This window comes from Chionomys nivalis, chromosome 8 (assembly GCF_950005125.1).
Source record: "Chionomys nivalis chromosome 8, mChiNiv1.1, whole genome shotgun sequence".
In the NCBI taxonomy this organism is placed as follows: domain Eukaryota; kingdom Metazoa; phylum Chordata; class Mammalia; order Rodentia; family Cricetidae; genus Chionomys; species Chionomys nivalis.
Window position 1 is genome coordinate 43,008,810 of NC_080093.1, and position 16,730 is coordinate 43,025,539.

The window sequence follows — 16,730 nt, forward strand, 5'->3', positions numbered from 1 at the left end:
CGCCCTCCTGGCTTGCCATTTGTCAGCGGTGAAATGATGGGCAGTAACACAGAACGGCGATTAATGTTCAGCCACCTCCGATTGGTTGGTGCGGCGCCCTCGCGCCGCGGGAGGGCGGAGCGCCTGGAGAGCGCCGCGGAGCGCGCGCGGGGCGAGCCGGAGACTGTAGTCAATCTGGCGGCATCCACGGCCACAGTAGCCTCGCGAGGACTACATCTCCCGGGATGCTCCACGGGCCCTCCGCGGATGGTCGTGAATATGTATCAGAATGTTAATGATTAGCTGCTGCTAAATTTGGTCAAAGAAGTCACCTACACAGAGCGCGTTGTTAGAGCCGTTCCGAGCGGGCGTTCGGCTGTTGGCTGCCTTCTTTCCCCCTCTTACACACTCGTGTATTATTTTGAGGTGGTGTTCGCAGAGTTTGAAAGAGAATTTTAAAAAGCCGCAAGCGTTTCGCTCTTTTATTTTTATAATCCCCTTCAATTTGGGGCTAAAAAAACAGGAAGGAAGAAAAGGAAATGAAATGTGGTAAAAGAAGCTAAAAGGTGCCTTTTAAAAGATCGTTGCTGTGAAGTGAAAAATCTCCAGAGAACCCCCAAGCGCCGCGAGACCTCTTCCGAACCAAAGGAGTTTGCGCTCGCACTCAGGGAAGAAGCGACCATTCATTCCGAGGAATAGCAGCCAATTAAAAGACAAATAAAAAAAGTTTGGAGTGGGGCGCGAGCGAGCGGGCGGGCGGCGCTCGGCGGGCGCGGGGCTCGGCGGGCGCAGGACGGACGGTGCCCGCCGCCTTCAGTGACGCCCGCGGGGAATGCGGAGCCGGCCGCCCGCGCCCAGCCGCCGCGCCTGCCTGCCGCCCGCGTCACGCGAGACCCGCAGGCCCGGGACGCCGCCGCGGGGCCCTCGAAGCGGATGAGCCGCGCGCCTCTGCCCGGCGCAGCCAACTAAAGCGGCGTGGATGATTCGCGACCTGAGCAAGATGTACCCGCAGACGCGCCACCCGGTGAGTGGCGCCGCGCCCGCCGCCCTGTCCGCGGCCGGCCGGACTCCGAGGGTGCGGGAGGCGACCGACTTGTAGCCATTTTCTTATTGTTGTCTCAGAAGCCCCGGGAAGCCGCGCGCCGCCGCTCTCCGCCCGCGCCTCTCTCCCGAGGGGGCGAGTCGGGCGGCGCGAGTCTGCGGGGCGGAGGGTGCGGGCGGCTGCAGGCCGGACTCGCTCAGCTAGCTGACGGCGGCCCGACGCCATGGCGCGGCTGCCCCCGACGGGCCACTTTCGATTCCGGGTAGGGAGGGATGGGCGCGCGGGGCCGGGGGTTCGGGGCTGGGGATGGGGGTCAGGGGGAGCAGGCTGAGGTGCGGGTCTAGTGAGCTGAGGGAGGCAGCGCCTGGAGGCACCCGGACCCCTGCCGGGGAGCGAGAGGCGGGAGCCGCGCAACGACCCCCCCCCTCGCCACCACCGCCGGCTGTCCTCCCCCCCACCTGCAATGTGGGCTAATTAAATATTTTATTGTTGTTCTTTAGGCACCGCATCAGCCTGCTCAACCCTTCAAATTTACAATTTCCGAATCCTGTGATCGGATTAAGGAAGAGTTTCAGTTTTTACAGGCTCAATATCACAGGTAACGATGTTGACTTTAGGTGATCCTCCTGTTTGCTTAGCTCTTGTCTACCCCCCCAACACACAAACCCCACCCCCTTCGTCCCCCCCCCCTCCCCCAAAGGTATTACCTTTTGTTTTTTCCCCCTGTGGGCAGAAAAGGCAAGTCAGGGCCGCTTTTCCCTTCAAGCAGGTGTAAAGAAATGAAGCATTTTCTTCTCCTGTAAACAGAAAAGGAAACAGAACAATCGAAACAGTGGAGACTTGGAAAACGCTGAGGCCAAACTTTCGATATTGATTTATTGGGTCAGGAGAATGGAAGGTTGGGAAGATTCTGGGGCCTTTTGACTTCTTGGTTCCTTTTTACTCTGTACTTGATCCCTTCCTTCTGCCATTCCATGGCATAGCTTGAGAGCCAGGGGAAGTAAACAGTGAGCCATTTCATTACTTTTATTAAAAAACAACAACAACAATACTTTAGTCTGCGAGGCTCTCAGTCTTGGAGTGCTTTAGGAACATGTTTGTTTCATTGGATCCGTAATGGTGCAGAATTCTTACTGCATAAATGCACGAACCCAAACAAGCTGCTGGACCAGATCAGCATCCCCCTCCCCCCATGATATTCGACTAATCTGTATTATTATTATTTTTTTTTTTTGGAGGGAAAAAAAAGACATCATTCATGAGACTGTTTTGATTCCCATTTTCATTAATCTCTTAGAATAGTAAAGGTAAAACCTCTCCTGTGGCATTTTCGTGGACTTAGTTCTTGCTTTTGTATGTAATTATCAATGTTTAAATTCTTGTTTTAGTAAGTGAATTTAGTGAATATTCTTCAATTCTGGATGAAGTTGCAGAATTAAATTGGCTAGAGTGTTTATTTCTTTCAGACATAAAGCCCTCTTTCCCAACCCCCACAGTTTATCCTTATTGAAAAGGCAAGACCAGGCTGGTTCTTGTCGCTCATTTCTCTCTCTTCCCTTTCATTACTAAAGTGCTGTTTAATATCATTGGTCTGACAATAGGAGGTGATGAATTAGTGGAAGGGATGTGGGTTTGGAGTTGAAGGATTAAGTTCTACACTGTACTTAGATGATTTTATGTCTTGCATAGTCTGAAGCTGGAATGTGAGAAACTCGCCAGTGAGAAGACAGAGATGCAGCGGCATTATGTCATGGTAAGAAAACTGTGTCACAGATTCAAAGTGCTCATTAGCCGGGGATACTGAAAGCAAGAATACATTTTAAATTGCTGGAGGCTGCAGGATACATCACAGTGGCCCTACCAGTGTTGAGGTTGTGGGTATGTGTCCATTAGCAACCTGTAATTCTAGGTTGTTATAACTTGGCTTTGACAACCAGCTTTGATTTAAATTTTCAAAAAGTTCAGTTGCATGGGGTATAATTTTCTTTGCTTTGTTTTTACAGATTGAAAAAAAATAGGAGAAAAAAACCCCTCATTTATTTTTTGTTTAGTCACAAGCAAAATGTTTTTGTTAGTGGTTTTCTTTGTTGTTTTATTGCTCTTGCTCCAATTGTAACCAGACAGTTTTTTTTATATACTCTTAAAGTTAAATGTGTTTTATGCCTTTTAATTATTGATTTGGATAGGAAAAGACACCAGAACCCTTTTCAGAAATTTTCCCATTCATCATGCTACTTTGTTTATATTTTTGTGTGCATGCTTTCAATTTCAATAGTGTTATTTTGGTTCTTAGGAGTGTTGATTTGAGCTGCCAGATTTTCTGTACTGTAGTTATACTTCCATTCAGACAAATCAAATCTATGTTTACAGAAGTATTATGAAGCATTTTTATGATTCAGAAGTATATTTTGTGTTGAAAGAACTTACAGAGTAACTGATTAATTAATTTTCTATTAAGCTCTGCTGCTTTGCATGTGTGAGTAGTACTCTGAAACCAAAAGCTGAACTCTGAGGTAGCATCACCTTTTCCTACAGTTCTTCACAACACCAATCAGCGTTTGTGTGAGATATTTCCGCTCTGCTTAGGAATTAAGAGTCATGTGAAATCAAATTTTTATCAGACTTTTCAACTCATTTGCTTGTGATGTTGAAACAATTGGAGAGGTTCAGAATGCTGAGTTTTAACATTTTCTTAGTTTTTTTCTCTTGGGATATGTCTTAAGGTGACTTCTAGTTTCTTAAAGATAGTAATTGGGCATCCTTTTTTATTTATTGACCCAGATATTGTGGATATTTTGGTTAAGGTAAGGCCTTTGTGTTGGTTGCTTTGTTTTCTGTGTACTTGGTCATTTTGAACAAACTGGAGAGATTATTGGAAAGATACAAATTTAATTGCTTTTCTTTCTTTGACAGTATTATGAAATGTCCTATGGGTTGAACATAGAAATGCACAAGCAGGTAAGTTAATTCTTTATAATTATTTTAAATGACAGTAAGACTTCCGCACTTAGAAAAGAGATTTGTCTATTTGTGGTTTTTCTTTGGTACATTTGTCATTTCTATCTATATTTGAAAAGACTGGGAATGAGTGAGAAGGTTAGTTTTTTGCATGTGTTTCCTCATGTTCCATATTATCCTGACTTTTAATAATTTGAAGTATTATTTTTAAGTCAGAATGTATATTAAACTTTTCTTCACTTTTAAAAGCCATATGCAAAATTTGAAATACATATTTTCTTTTTTAAAACAGTTGCCGTATATATTTCAACCATCAAAATTCTATGTTATGAAAGAACTGTCCTTGGAAAATATTAATAAATAGAATTGTAAATTGTGTGAAGTCTTCATTGGATCACTATGAGAGAGTAGAGAATGAGTGAGCTGGGAGGATCAGAACGAAATCTGCAGAGCTATAAAAGAAATTGATGTAACATCCTTGTACTGGTCCCCAGAGGCTACTTAGTTGGGTCTTACCAGGAACTCTAGCTTTAACCTCCAAAATTTGTACAGAGTAAATGAACCTGATAGGAGGATGTGATTACTCTTTAACCCTGGGTCTTAAAATCTAGTAATTAGTTTGGGGTTGCAGGGGAGCAAGCACTCATGGGTATATGGGTGTATGTGACTGACTACTACAGCTGCTATAGGGCTTGGCTTTGTTTTTTTTTTTTTTTTTTTTTTTTTTTTAACAAGAGCCCAAATGAAATGATTTGGCTTAAGTTCCCTAAATGGCGAAGATAGTATATGTATGATACTGTTTGGCAATGGTAATTCCTCCAGGAAGCATTTCTTTGAAGTCATCTCCTCATGAAGGACTTCAGGACTCTCCCCAACCATTTCAGAATAGATGCATATCTGCCTGCCGAGAAAGAGGCGATAGACAACTTTCTGCTTTCTATGTCTTATTTATTTGTGGTCAGGGTGTTTGTTGTACGTGCCCTCTAAGATTAAAAAGTGTGACATGGCTGCCTGTCGCCAGCTGTAAGAACTCTTCTTGACAGTTGTTTACCGCATGGCCTGAATGCGCTCTCATCAGTAGCTCCTTTAAAAGACGGCTGGCTCTTAGACAGTGAGGCAATCGGATGGTGTTTGGAAATAAAAGTTGCGAAAAATTACATTATTTGCATTGAAGACTTTTTAAAGTTCTGTCTTACTCTGTATGCTATTTGATTATGCTAATGTTAGCGTATTACATATGCTGTATACTAATATATACATGGTGTAGTTTGAATGGTGCATATTTACATTTTTATTTTAGGATCTTTGCCGTTTATGTTAGTGATATAAATACTGCTTCAGCAAAATGTATCCAGCTTATGGGTGTATTCTCTTTAGCTCTACCTCACAGGAATACAATTACCTGCTTATATAATTTGGATTTTGTGCATACTTATTGATTCATTTGTTTGTTTATGGTTTTTATGTGCTCTCCCCAAATTAGTTTCTCTTTAAAGAATGAACTAGATGAATGCCCCTTTATTTCTCCCTTTTCTATACTTTGTCTTACTCTGACCATTTAGTATCTGGATCTCCTTGTGCTATCTGTACCTAGGTCACATAGCTATATGTGTTTCTTATTTTGATGTTGGGGGGTATATATGAGATCCCTTAATTTTACACATTTTACATTTTATATGACTAAATTTTGTCATCTTGTCCAGCTGGCCTCAAATGCTGTCCATTTAAAATTGAGAAGAGTACACTTTGCTTTTTTTTTCCCTTCTTGCTTTTGAATTCAATCATATCAAGAATCCCGAGGGCAGTTTATCACATTATGAAATACAGACAGCCCTGCAAACCACCTACTTATTATATTTTCTTTCTTTTTCCCCCTTAAGCACAGAGGCATATCTGTCTTTATTTGTTTTCCTGGGCAGACAGCCGTAGTTTCTCTTAGCCTCTTTTCCAGATGCACCCGCTGGATACCCTTGTAATGGAAAGCAGCAATAATGCAAGGAAGTTGCCCGGAGGCATAATTGGGCCTATTTCTCAAGATCGGTTTAGGCTTATTCACTTATTAGATTTGTGTCTCAAGGGTTCAAGAGTAGGAGTCCCAGGAGACCTCAGAAGTACCCTAGTAATTGGTGGCCCCGATATTTGAAACCCTTGTGCATATCTTTTGTTGTTGTTGTTAATATTCCTGTGTTCCTATTCATCTTGGCTGCAGCTAGCCACAGAGTATTTTAGGGAAATTTTTAACTGGGACTGAAAATGAAGGTTTTGAATGGTCTACGAATCTGTGACTTAGCAAATGGATCAGAGGATGCTAGTATGAAGCAGTGGTAAACAGGGAGGGTCCTAGTCCTCCCCCTCCTGCTTGCTGATGCTCATCATCAGTTGCCCTGGGTTGAGTCTGATGGAGAACCATAAAATGAAACCTATGGGGAATTTGTCATTCTGAAATGAAAGCTAATGTAATTAGTACCAATTAAAGTACATTTAGTAAATTGGATTTAATCTTAATTAAGCCTGCGTAATGTTGCCAATTTTTAACAATTATGTTTGAGAACATAATTAATTTAAATTTTGGTAACTGAGTAAATAGCATTAGTCTGGCAAAATTAGTGGGATTTTTTTCGTTCTTTTTTTGTGGGGGGGACTCAGTGACATGGCATGGAATTGAAGCATAAAATATGAATGTAATTTTTGGTAGTTTTTAGGAGAATTGATAGAGCTGAACAGATGAAGCTGGAAAGAAAAACCAAAGAAATTCAAGTTCAAATGGAGTGTTCTAGGCCACAGTGGGAATTACTACTTTTCCATTGTCTTCAGTTTTCATGTGAAAATGGGGTTGATAATTAGGACCTGGTTAGAAATGGCATGGAATTCATTGTGATGTCTTCAAAATAGAGTTTTTTAAAAACTGAAAGAACGTTGATTTTTCAAGAATTGCCCTTTGCAGGGTTTTGTTTTTTGCTTTAGATGGGATAGTTGGACCAGTGTTCTTTTGATAGTTTCTTCTGATCCCTCTTTATGTGTAGTATGACTTTGGTTGGGTCAGTGACCCTGGGCAAATAGGATGGTGTGTACATTTGATACCACCATTAGATGCTGCTTGTTCAAATCCTTCGCCTGCAGCACTATAATTGAAGAATTCCTCTCTAATGGAATCACACTCTGCTGTTGCCACTCTGAAATGTGGATATTGGATGTAGATTAGGAGCCATTGATGTGTGAATTCAACCTGTAGAAATGAAATAGGTGAACGTGCTGTGATGTGGAAGGGAGGAGGGGCTGAGAATCACAATTTTCTCAGTGCTTTATAATTTGAAGATCTCTTCTAAAATTTATTTGCTTAGTACTTGAATTTTAAGAATCATCAGAAAATCTTTGGAATCTGACACCTAAAATCTAAAAGTGAAACTTGAACAATTTTATAAAGTGTTTGTCGTGTTTGCATATTCTTGTGTGTAATTTTTTTTCCCCTTAAAGCAACAAAATTCTTATTTCCTCCCAAGCCATGCAAATTTTATTACAAGACTGGGCCACAACCATTTGAGTGCTGCTAAAATATTAATTGAATAGAAAAGAAAGGCCTTGCCAACTGATAGGATATCATAATCATTGCCTCTTTGGTCAATGGTAAATGATGATAAATGACATTAGGAACCTTTTAGCAAACTGTAATAACTACAAGGAGGGAAGCAGTATGGATTTGCATTATATCTGATACCCTCTAGTACCAAGTGGATTGCCAATACTGCTTGTTTAGCATTTTCTGAGGGCAATAGGATATTGATTTCTGACTTACAAGGAACAGCTCTATTTTCACCATTGAAAAGTATTGCAGGTTGTTAAGAAGAAATTGACTTGAAGAGGCCGACTGCTGCCCATCATGGAGCAAATAAAGCAAAACTGCCGAAGCATGGTGGAGCAGCGAGACGGGCCCTCAGCAATTTGTTGCTATTAATTTACCATGCTCGACAGCAAATCAATCGGCATCTACTTCATCTGCTGGAGAAAATGCTGTCCAGGGCAGATAAAAGGCTCGGCATGGTACAGAGAATAGACTGGCTTGGCCAAAAGGAGGCTGCAGTTAATGTGTAAATAAGTGAAATCAAGGCCACAGTTGCAGAGGAAGCAGTTGTTAATTAGGTTGGTGCTTTTTAGTGAACTATTTTAGAAAGCAGCCTAGGATTTGGAGAATAAGGAGAGATTTAGTGAGGTTGAAATAATATATGACTGACTTGACATTCCAGCCTTGAGTGCACTTGATTGTAGGATGCAGTCAGTTTATTTGGGGACAGTGCTTGCGGTAGAAGTCAATTTATTTGAAGTTCTGTTCGGAGCAGATTTCTCAAGATAACTTTCTTGGGGGATATTACCTATTTCTTATATATCTTCTATATGTTTCAATGTGAAAGCATGCTTGGAGAAGCAGGTGTCTGAATATATAGATAAAAGTAAAATTTTTAAGTAGTGACTTCTGAAATGAGTATGGTTAAACTTGCATATGTGTAAAAGGAAAGCATTATCAAAAGTGAGGTATTTTATTTGAAAATAGCTTATAAACTGATGAAGAATTTGCTTTCAGAACTTTCTTCTGTTTTACATCCATTAGGAAATAATCTAGAATGTCTGAACAAGGGTGGATACCACTGGGCTGGCAGGTGTTAAAGAGGTTTTGATGCTCATGCATAAGCTCCAAGAGGAAGAGAAGAGAACAATGGGAGCTCATGTTTGTTCTTGTGTTCTTGTTTTAAGATTACTGATCCCTGATCCTATTTTGTCATGAATAGTAATGGAATAGAGGTTTTTGGTTGTGTTTCTCTTTTACTTAACCTCTTTGATTTGGATGTTCTGGGGTAGGGGGCCAACTTTACTCCTTGTGGTAAATCTAAATGTATGTAAATTTAAAATTATTTTCTTTCCAAAATTGCCAGAGGTTCTAGCATTGTCACTAGCAGGTGGCAGTTTCTTGGGCAAGACCCCAGTAAACGGTTTTTCTCAGCAAGAGGATCCAGAAGGTGAAAATTAACCCCTGAGGGTGTGTACGTGTGTTGAGAGGGCTATTTTCTGAATTCTGTGGGTTCCTCCATATTTTCTTTTTTATGTTAGTTTTTTTTTTTTTTTGGTTTTGAGGCACCACAGGAAAATGTCTGTATTTTTTTCCCTCACCTTAAGTAGTGGTTGTTGGGTGGAATTAAGAGTTTCCTTGCAATGGAAGTGAACGTTTATTATATATCTGGCATGTGCTTACCAAAGATCTGGGCATACTGCCAAAATTCTTTAATTCTTATAAAGATCCTAAGAAAAGGATTATGTCCAATCAAAGGGTGATTAAGCAGGGTCAGATCTGCACATGGTAATATAGAAATAGGTGGTAGGTTGGAATGATTGCCTGGGAGGCTGCCCTGTTAGGAAATGAATTGGCCATGAGTTAGAGATTCAGGCCCGAGCTCATTGCTGGAATGGAGATGCTCCTGGCTGCTAAAATAGTCTTTGATTTTTGCCCTTGAGCCCCTGAACTTTGGACTTGCACCCAGAATCTTATGAAGAGTCTCTACAGCTGCCTGGAGTCCAAGGCTGAAACTATTCAGGTTGGGTTCTCTGTCCAGCAGGCTGCCTCAATTGGTGAGAGCTCTGGGTAGCTTTCCCTGGTCTACCACTTGACAGTGAGGAGAACTACTTGCTGTTTCTTATAGGAAAGTTTTGTCTTCTCCCCAGGCAGCCTGTTTCTTGTTTACTTGCGAAGGTTTCTTCTGTTTAATTTATCTTTTCCTGTGGCTTCTTAGACTGTCTGAAGACAAGGGGGCTGTTTGTTAATCATCACCTTGGGGTTTTTGAAGGGGGAGGCTGGGAGGGGAAAATATGATGTTTTGTGGCCTCTTTGTTGTTCAGAAAGAGGTTCTTAGATGCAGGAAATCACACACAACTCAAACTTTTAAATGAAGGCAGATGTTTTGCTTTTCCTGTTGAGAGAATTTCTTTGTAACATTCAAAGGCATATTTCTTACTCACTGCCCCTCAATATCTGCTTCCTATTGTTTATTTTACTTATCATTTTGATTGGCAAATTTGTTTGCATCTAGGCAGTGTAGCTCTGAGCTGTGTTGGAATAATGAGCTAGACAAAAATGAACTGCATTTTGGATGCTTCTTCAGCCTCAGTGAAGGCTCATTGCTATGTTTTTCATTTACTTTTCCTAAAATTTTACTTTTTTCTTTGTCCTACAGAGCAGCTAAAGGGAGTTGGTAATTATATGTTAAACATTTAGAAGTTCTTTGTATTTGCTTTTAATGGGAAACTTTTATTGCCTTTCATATTTGATAGCCTGGGTTTTGAATTTGGTGATAATGCTTTTGCTGGCTAGAAAGGGAAAAAGAGATATGTTTCCAGAAGGTATTTTCTTTTATCATTCTTCATACTATCTTTTAAAAATTTCTAGAGGCAGAGACACTCAAATTTTCATCAGTTTGAGGTCAGTCTGTTTTACATAGTGAATTCCAGGCTGGGCTACACAGTGGGAACTGACTCAGAAAAATACTAATTAAAAGGGGACTGGAGAGATGGCACAGTGGCTAAGAATGCTTACTGTCCTGTGCCCAGTGCCCACATCAAGCAGCTCACAGCTACCTATAACTCCAATTCCAGGGGTTATGACCCCGTCTTCTGGCCTCCGGTTATCTACACTTACGTTTTCTGTGCATGCACACACACACACAATTTGAAAACTTTATAAAAAGGGGAAAAAAAGAAACTCTACCTCATTCTGGTAATGGAGATGGGCTAGTGTAGTGGTCCCACAGGCCAAGTTACCAGTTTTGCAAACAAGACTGTTGGAAAGAAGCAGGAGACAGCACATTTAGGCATAGACACTGATTTACACTGGTGATGACTGTAAGGTTTAGGACTTGTTCAGAATCAGTAGCCTGAAGACAGTTTATGAAATTATTAGACTTGGGGAAGGCCTTAGAAGTCTTAGCCAAAGTGAAAGATAGAGCTGTTTTGACTTTGACTTAGTAACTGCTGTCAGTGGGAGTTGCTTTCGGTCTGTAAAGAGGGATTTAGCTGGCCTTCATCACTGCAAATCTATATACCCCTCTGTTTTCATTGGAAGTGACCCACAGCATTGATGCCAGGCTCTTGTTATTTCTATATCATAGAGCCAATAGTTTTCTTCAGAGAGCTGCAGTGTGTAACCTGTACTTGATCCAGGGAGACAGATGGGCACAGTGTAGATTTTCTTAGCTGGTTTGTCAAAGAAGCAGAAGGGTAAAACTCCAGGATATCCTTTAGGTTTACTCTGTTCTCTGGGAGATGGGTTATCTTGTCATTTTCAGAGAATTATTTTTGCTCATAAATACACAAGGATTTGTGTTGTGTAGGGTGTTGAAGGAGCTGCGGGCTGCGTTCTTGCCACCTGGCTCCTGGCCGCCTGGCTAGCTTATGCCCCAAAATAATTACACGGAAACTGTATTCTTTTAAACACTGCCTGGCCCATTATATCTAGCTTCTTCTAGGCTAATTCTCACGTATTAATTTAGCCCATTTCTAATAATCCCACCTATGTTCTAACCTATGAGGCCAAGCAGTTTTTTTATTAATTAACCAATGACCTTCCTCCATCAGTAGAGGGATCTGCATCTCAAAACAAAAGCATAACTTTTCTCCATCCAGCATTTGTATAGTCTTTCTCTGTCTGGTCAGCTCCCAATTAATGACATGGAGGCTTTTTTTTTTTCCTTATGAAAGCTCAGCCTATAAGCTTAGGCTTGTTTCTAACTAGCTCTTATAACTTAAATTAGCCCATTTATATTAATCTGTGCTCTGCCACGTGATTCGTGGCTGTTACCTCTCCTACTGCACATCCTGCTTGCTCTGCATCTCCTCTCTTCTTTCCAGAGTTCTCTCTGCTTTGAAGTTCCACCTTTACCTCCTCCCTAGCTACTGGCTGTTCAGTTTTTTATTACACCAATCACAGCAATATTTTTTCAATGTACAAATATTCAACAAGTGTTGGTTGGTTCCAGGGAGTTCAGAACTCTGCAGGACCCTCCTTAACTGTGGTCACATAGGCAAGTTAGATGATGGGAGGGAAACTGGCAATAATTCTTTGACTCTGCTGCTTGCTTCTTTCAAACAGGGTCTCACTGTGTAGCCTAGACCAGACTTGAATTCTTAATCCCCCAGTCTCAGGCTTCTGGTTGCTGAGATTATATCTGTGAGCCTCCACACCTGGTTTTATTCTTGTTTTTCAACTCCATATTCTGCTTCTGAAGGTTTGTAGGATCTTTTAGTTGTAGATCTTAGAAAGGCCTGTAAATACAACTGGAAAGAGTAACGCTGTTGAAATTAAAAACACTAGTACTTGTGACACCTTTCTTTGCAGAGAGCTTAGGCATTTTACATGTTCACCTCTGTCTACCTGATGTTTCCATAAAGCAGCTAGCAAGCTTGGATCTCTGTGTTTGTTTAAGTAGCTTCTGTCAGTAATGTGCCCTAAAGTTTGCCAAGCAGTGTCATTCCTCTGGCCTCCTTTAACAGATGACACTGAAGCTTAAAGGCTTAAGAGACTAGCCTAGTGTGACAGTCAGGAAGGATCAGCGCATGGGTGGGGATACCAGAGTTCATAAAGGTCAGTGAATATGCCTGAGGTCACATAGGAGAGCCAGTGACTGAAGGGGAAATAGAAAGTTTCTTAACTTCCCTTCTGTAGTTCTCATTATTGGCCAAACCGTTTTCAAATAACAAATAATATGCTTGTTTCTGTGATGTTTTTGGCTTTCTGCACCAAGAGAAGTAAAGTACTGCAGGTGCAGCCCTACACTGCCGTCTTTAGTGAGAGATCTGATCTGTGTGCTTGTGCCTGAAGTTCAACTGCTCCCCCTTCCCTCCACCCTGCAGTGTCAGTGCCCTGCCCAGAAGGAATCTGGGATCAGCAAATTGAAATCTAAAGCTAAGATCCACTTTTAGCAAAGTGTTTAATCAAACTGGCTGCTCCCTCATTCCTGAACCATGCCACACAAACAGGCTGTTCTAGGCACACACTTGTTTATTGCCTGTTTCCCCTTCCCAGCTACCGTGTAAGCTCCACTTTTAGCATTGCCTTCTGCAGCACCCCTGATACTGAGAGTGCTGGTGCTCATGGAATAGCTGGTGAAGGAGAGAACTACTATTTGGATAGTAGCTAAGCCTCTGTGCAGTTAGTATTTTTTCAGGATATATTTGGGTTGCAGAATAGACAACCAGTGCTCAACTTACTAGTGAAGTTTGTAGGAAAATGACATGTAGAAAGAGGAAATGAAAGCAGCTGAACATGGGGTTCAGGAATAAGAACAGCTAAAGTAGAATATATGTATTTTGGTATGTTCATGCTTTTAAAGTCGAAAACAGGAATTGTTTCTGACTGAATTTAAAATTCACTTTGAACACCATTACTAGTCAGTATATATTTGAAGAGTTCTACTATTAATAACTGTACATGTGGCTTGAATGTGCATTGATCTTAACTGTGTACTGAGGTGTGTTTGACTAACTTTTCTGTAAGTCTTACTAGTTCTTTTAGAGAGTTGGGAACTTTGGAGATGATGATATTTGTAATGAAATGGCATAGTGTTGTTGAAAGAGTGATAATTCTAAGAGTAAGCAAATTTCCATAGTTTATTGTGCAGGTGATCTTCTTTTCTTGTAACCTTATGAAATTATAGCATTAGTATTATTTATTTCAACTTTACAACATGTGACAAGGCAGAGATGTATAGAGAGTTTAAATAACTACAGTAGGATCTGCTAGACTATTTTATTTAGTTCTGAAGATGTAACAGGCCTTATATATTATAGACAAGTGCTCTGTGACTGACTGAGCTACACTCAGCCCAGAAAGTTTCTTGTAAAATTTTCTTTTATTGTTTTAAGTTCATAATTGCCTATTAGTTCAAGAAAGGTATGTTTGTATAGTACTTCATATTTTGCAAGATACTTTTTTCCTTCTCTCATTTAAGTCTTGGCAGTGTCAAAATTATCCCTATCCTGTCCATGAGTAAACTAAAACACAGTTGTTAGGTAACAAAGTTCCGTAGTTAATTAGGATGGTTTGGAATGTTTTAATTCTATTAGGATCAGTGTTCAGGTTAAAGTAATGTTCATGCAGACTTGAGCAGCTGTTGTCAAATATGTAGATTAAAATGTACAAGAGCTGATTTAGAGTGGCCAGGTTTTGTATTTTCCTTTGGCATATATTATTTAGATTCCAAAATTGTATGTATAACAATGCGGATTTGAAATTACTTCTTCCTAGGATAAGTTGTGCAAAGGGGATATGTAGGAGTTTATTACCTGTTGTGTAACTAGCACCTGGGATTACTTCTGAAGTCAGTGTAAATGTTTGACTGTAGCTGAGGTTTATCTTATGGCACTTGAAGGAAGGATGTGGCTGACAGTAAGCTGGATAACTTAAGTCCTTGGAGCTTTTGTGCCTTCATCCATCAGGAATCTTTACTTAGGAAAGGTTTGGACTGTTTAACTTAGTTAACAATGAGCGTATTATTTTAATCAAATGACTTAATGGTAAATAAAATAATAGAGAAATGTTTAATCTTGGCTTTAGGATTCAAAAACTTAGTAGATATCAACTTCTTTAATTAACAGTATAAAGGCTGAAAAAGGAAGACTATGTTTTACTTATTGCTATGTCCCTGGCACTTAACGCCTGGGACCCAGCAAAGGAAGCAGATGATTATATGATGGAATAACTAAGAGAATGGCCTTTTTACGTTTTCGTGTATATTTCGCAACACCCCTTATTCTGAATGTCAACTACCCATGTTTTCTTTTTTTTCTGAGCTCCTAGGGAAATCTTACCTTTATGATAAACAGAAAAGCCTTAGATAGGCAATCAGAGGTTAGAGTTTGTTATCTTACTTCTGTCAAAGCCTCTGAGCCTGGTGACCTGTGGTTTAAAAAAAAAAAGGAGCCAGAAGTTCAGAGTACTTGCTTATCTAATGTGCAAGCCTTGGGTTCAGTTCTTACTACCACAAACAAAATGAGAGAAAAGGTAGAATTGGTTACTTCTATCTTTAATTTTTTTAGTTTTAAACATTATTTTATGTGTGTGAGTGTTTTGCGTGCATGTATGTTTATGTACCATGAGCATGAAGTACCGACAGAGGCGGCAGTGGTGTTGGATCCCTTAGAACTTGAGTTCCAGATGGTTTTGAGCCACCATGTGGGTTCTAGGAATTGGATATGTGTCCTCTGGAAGAGCATCCAGTGTTCTTAATTACTGAGCTATCTCTGCAGCCCCTAAGTTATCTTTTAATTTTGTATTGTATGATGCCATTTCAGAAAGTTAAGGTTTAAGATGATATTATGTAAGAGGAAATGAAATTGTTTTTACTTGCTTGTACTTTTGGTAGAAGCTCTGTCTGAACAATGTTAGGATGTTGTAGACAGTTCTAATAATTATTTGTTGCCAGTGATTCATGATCTAGAACCATATACTATTTTGTTTATCTTTGTTGAGCAGTTATGGCCACATTGTAACAGTCCTTGAGTACAGTTAGAGAGATTTTCATTGAACATCATTGATCATAAATCCAGGTTGACTGAGTGTCTCATGGGTACCAGGATGCAACAGTTTATTCTGATGTCTTAATATGAGGAAGGGGTCGAGATAGCCTTGTTGTGCTTGAAACCAAGATGATAAGGAATATGCAGCTGATGGGATTAGTATCTAGGTTCAGGAAACTGGTTTCAGAGCTCAAGTTCTGAACCATTGGCAATGCCTGCATCTTCAGTGAACCTTTCATGTAAGGTTTTTTGTTTTTGTTTGTTTGTTTGTTTTTTGTTTTAATGTACCTGAAAGACTACTGTTGTGCTCTGCATACAACTAGCTTGAATATTACAAGTGATAGAGAACCTGATGAGGGTGTTTTTATTTTTTTAATTTTGCAAGCAAGTGTGCTAACTTAGTGGGTTTCCCTCCCTCCCTCCCTTCCTTTTAAAGATTTTATGGCTGGTTGCTTGCCTGGAGATCATAGACTCTGAATAGTTTTGTTCTTTTGAAGTTGAAGTTTCTAACAAAAGAAAGCATAGTGCCTTTTTTTTCTCCTTTTAAACATGTGAGAATGGCTAGATGACTGCAGAACTTTTGAGTCTCTACCTGAAGTGAGGATGGGATTGGGGTTCTTGGCACTTAAATGTTAATCGTATGTCCTCCACTCCCAGGGAGTAGTTACTGATGTGGAGAGAAAACTGGGACACAAACAAAAATTTAGGAGCTCCTGCTTTAGAACAGGCATCTCCAACCAAGGCCTTTCTCCAGAAGACCTGATGATACTTGAGGTTGTCACAACTTTGGTACCGCTGGCTTCTAGTGGGTGGAGGTCGGGTACTGCTGAGCATCATGAAGTGAATGTGACAGTCCCTACTCCAGAGAGTATCCACCCTAAAATTTCAGTAGTGTTAGGGCTAATAAACAGCTCCAGAGAGGAAAGAATTCTGTTGCATTTTTATATTTGGGCATATTATGATTTCTTTGAGTAAGAGGTAGGCCAAGAATCAGCCTGGATGACTACTGAAGAGTCCTTCAAACTCTGCTTGCTTTGAGACTTTTCTTCTCCCTTTCCCAGAGTGGTAAACACAGGGAGTTGATGGGAGTTTTATCAGGTTTGAATGGAAACATTATATTATATGACCTTTTTGTAATCATTGTTTCCCTAAAGAAAAGAAGGTAATAAAATTTTTTGAAGAATAAAAATTTTATTCT

General features: G+C 40.4%; 1 protein-coding gene across 14 annotated transcripts in view; it reads left to right on the forward strand.

The window, feature by feature from the left end:
- The first annotated feature begins 312 nt into the window (after window positions 1-312).
- The window catches only part of Tle4 (TLE family member 4, transcriptional corepressor), a 140,877-nt gene continuing 124,459 nt past the window's right edge, over window positions 313-16,730 (forward strand). For 9 of the 14 annotated variants that reach the window (XM_057777414.1, XM_057777417.1, XM_057777421.1 and 6 more), the window contains exons 1-4: window positions 313-1,003; window positions 1,522-1,619; window positions 2,711-2,774; window positions 3,935-3,979. In XM_057777414.1, coding sequence (XP_057633397.1) covers window positions 959-1,003; window positions 1,522-1,619; window positions 2,711-2,774; window positions 3,935-3,979 — 252 coding nt within the window. In that variant the 5' untranslated portion in view covers window positions 313-958. Of the gene's footprint in view, window positions 1,004-1,229; window positions 1,284-1,521; window positions 1,620-2,710; window positions 2,775-3,934; window positions 3,980-16,730 lie in introns of those variants that run through there. The other 5 variants (XM_057777416.1, XM_057777423.1, XM_057777424.1 and 2 more) reach the window with 1 other exon arrangement.